The sequence below is a fragment of the Nansenia antarctica genome (assembly GCF_963989245.1).
Source record: "Nansenia antarctica genome assembly, contig: SCAFFOLD_627, whole genome shotgun sequence".
NCBI classification, from domain to species: Eukaryota; Metazoa; Chordata; class Actinopteri; order Argentiniformes; family Microstomatidae; genus Nansenia; species Nansenia antarctica.
The window spans coordinates 12,501-15,000 of record NW_027662821.1 but is presented as its reverse complement, the minus strand read 5'-3'; the positions used below and the strand labels follow the sequence as shown (position 1 = coordinate 15,000).

At 50.2% G+C, this 2,500-nt stretch overlaps 1 protein-coding gene across 1 annotated transcript in view; it reads left to right on the top strand.

Moving 5' to 3' along the window:
- The window catches only part of LOC308175446 (partitioning defective 3 homolog), a gene marked incomplete at both ends in the record, with an annotated part of 17,560 nt that overhangs the window by 7,126 nt on the left and 7,934 nt on the right, over positions 1-2,500 (top strand). Inside the window, one exon of the mRNA XM_080551114.1 lies at positions 1,188-1,352. Coding sequence (XP_080407240.1) covers positions 1,188-1,352 — 165 coding nt within the window. The remainder of the gene's footprint in view (positions 1-1,187; positions 1,353-2,500) is intronic.

The following is a 2,500-nucleotide window of genomic DNA, read 5'->3' as shown; positions in this document are numbered from 1 at the left end:
TCAGTACAGAAAACAGAAAAACATTCAATAAAAAACATAAAACAGTGCAGGCTCAATAAGTAAAAAGTTCCAAAAGTTCCATCTCCAGGTCTCCCCCACCCTGCAGGGCCTGGTTGTAGAGTCGGAGTGCAGCTGGAATAAAGGACTGTCCAAATCTTTTTGTACTTTGACGGGGGAGAACAAATCTGTGGCTGAACTTGCTCCTCATCCCTGCCAGCTCGCAGTACATCGGGTGGGAGGGATTGGCCAGCATGGCCGCCAGTTTTTTCCCCATCCTCTGTTCTGCCACCACCTCTAGGCTGTCCAGCCCGGTCCCCACCACAGAGCTGGCCTTCTTCACCAGTTTGTTTAGCTTCGCAGCATCCCTGGCACAGATGTTTCCACCCCAGCAGGCCACGGCGAAGAACAGAACGCTGGCAACCACCGACTGGTAAAACATTTGCAGCAGCTTGTTGCAGACACCGAAAGACCTCAGCCTTCTCAGGAAAAACAGTCTGCTCTGCCCTTTCCTGAGAAGAGCCTCGGTGTTGTCAGTCCAGTCCAGTTTGTTATTAATTTGTACTCCCAGGTACCTGTAGGAGTCCACCCTCTCGACTTCCACCCCCTTGATGGTGATGGGGGCTGGGGTCCTTCTCTTCCTCCTAAAATCCACCACCAACTCCCTCCTCATGATTCCACTATAATTAATATTCATACTAATCAACCACAGGGCTTTTTACTGGCCATGTAATATGTATCTACACACACACACACACACACACACACACACACACACACACACACACACACACACACACACACACCTACACACACACACACACACACACACACACACACACACACACACTGAGCTGGGCCTCACATCCTCTCAAGTGGAACACACTCCAGATCTGCCCACGTTCTCCGAGAGGAACATCTTCAGATCTGGTCCTTGAAAAACATCTTGTTTAGTTTTGTTTTTATGAAGAGATTCATACCAGAGATTGGTGTGTGTGTGTGTCAGGGACCTGTCTCACGCCAGCCTGTGTGTGTGTGTGTGTGTGTGTGTGTGTGTGTGCGTGTGTGTGTGTGTGTGTGTGTATGTGTGTGTGTTGTGTGTGTTGTGTGTGGTGTGTGTGTGTGTGTGTGTTGTGTGTGTGTGTGTGTGTGTGTGTGTGTCTGTGTGTGTGTGTGTGTGTGTGTTCCAGGACGGGCGTCTGCGGGTCAACGACCAGCTGGTGGCGGTGAACGGGGAGGGGCTGGTGGGGCGGAGCAACCACGTCGCCATGGAGACTCTGAGGCGCTCCATGTCCATGGAGGGCAACCTGAGAGGCATGATCCAGCTGGTGGTCGTCCGAGCCCAGAACACACAGGTAACACACAGCCCTGAGATTTTCCTCTACGCTCTGAGATGTTCCTCTATGTTCCTCTACGCTCTGAGATGTTCCTCTATGTTCATCTACCCTCTGAGATGTGCCTCTATGTTCCTCTACGCTCTGAGATGTTCATCTATGTCCCTCTATGTTCCTCTACCCTCTGAGATGTGCCTCTATGTTCCTCTACCCTCTGAGATGTTCGTCTATGTCCCTCTATGTTCCTCTACCCTCTGAGATGTTCCTCTATGTTCCTCTACCCTCTGAGATGTTCCTCTATGTTCCTCTACCCTCTGACATGTTCCTCTATGTTCCTCTACCCTCTGAGATGTTCCTCTATGTTCCTCTACCCTCTGAGATGTTCCTCTATGTTCCTCTACCCTCTGAACACACATGTTCCTCTACCTCTCTGATATGTTCCTCGGGTCGTTGCTGCTGTCAGAGAGAGAGAGAGGAGCGTCACACACACACACACACACACACACACACACACACACACAGGGACTGGGAGACGCTGCCTTTCATGCAGAACATGGCATTGAGTATAGAAATGTAACTCTCTCCATTACAGAGGCCACCGGGAGGTGAGAGTGTGTAGGGTGTGTGTGTGTGTGTGAGGCATGTGTGTGCGTGAGGTGTGTGTGTGTGTGTGTGTTTGTGTGAGGGGGGAGGGAGGGAGGGAGAGAGAGAGAGAGACCTCCTTCCTCCTCCCACCACAGAGAGTTATGGTTATTGCTGCGTGTGTGTGATAGGATGAATGCCGTGAACAGAACATCAACGGACGAGGCCATTCAAGTTCCCCTCATTCTGTAAAAACAGGCAGCATGGCTGAAAGCGTAGAGATGGAGAGATGGAGAAATGGAGAGAGAGAGAGAGAGAGATAAAGAGGGGTGAAGGGGCAAGACAGAATAAAGAGATTGAAGCTTCTCTAAAAGCCTTGGCTGGGATGTTGAGAGATGCTTTTAGCAGATCAGGCTTGGTTCTGGACCGCTCTCTCTCTCTCTCTCTCTCTCTCTCTCTCTCTCTCTCTCTCTCTCTCTCTCTCTCTCTCTCTCTCTCTCTCCCTCTCTCTTCCTCTTCCTCTCTCTCTCTCTCTCTTTTCCTATCTCTCTCTCTCTGCATTCATTTTCAATTTCATTCAATTACAT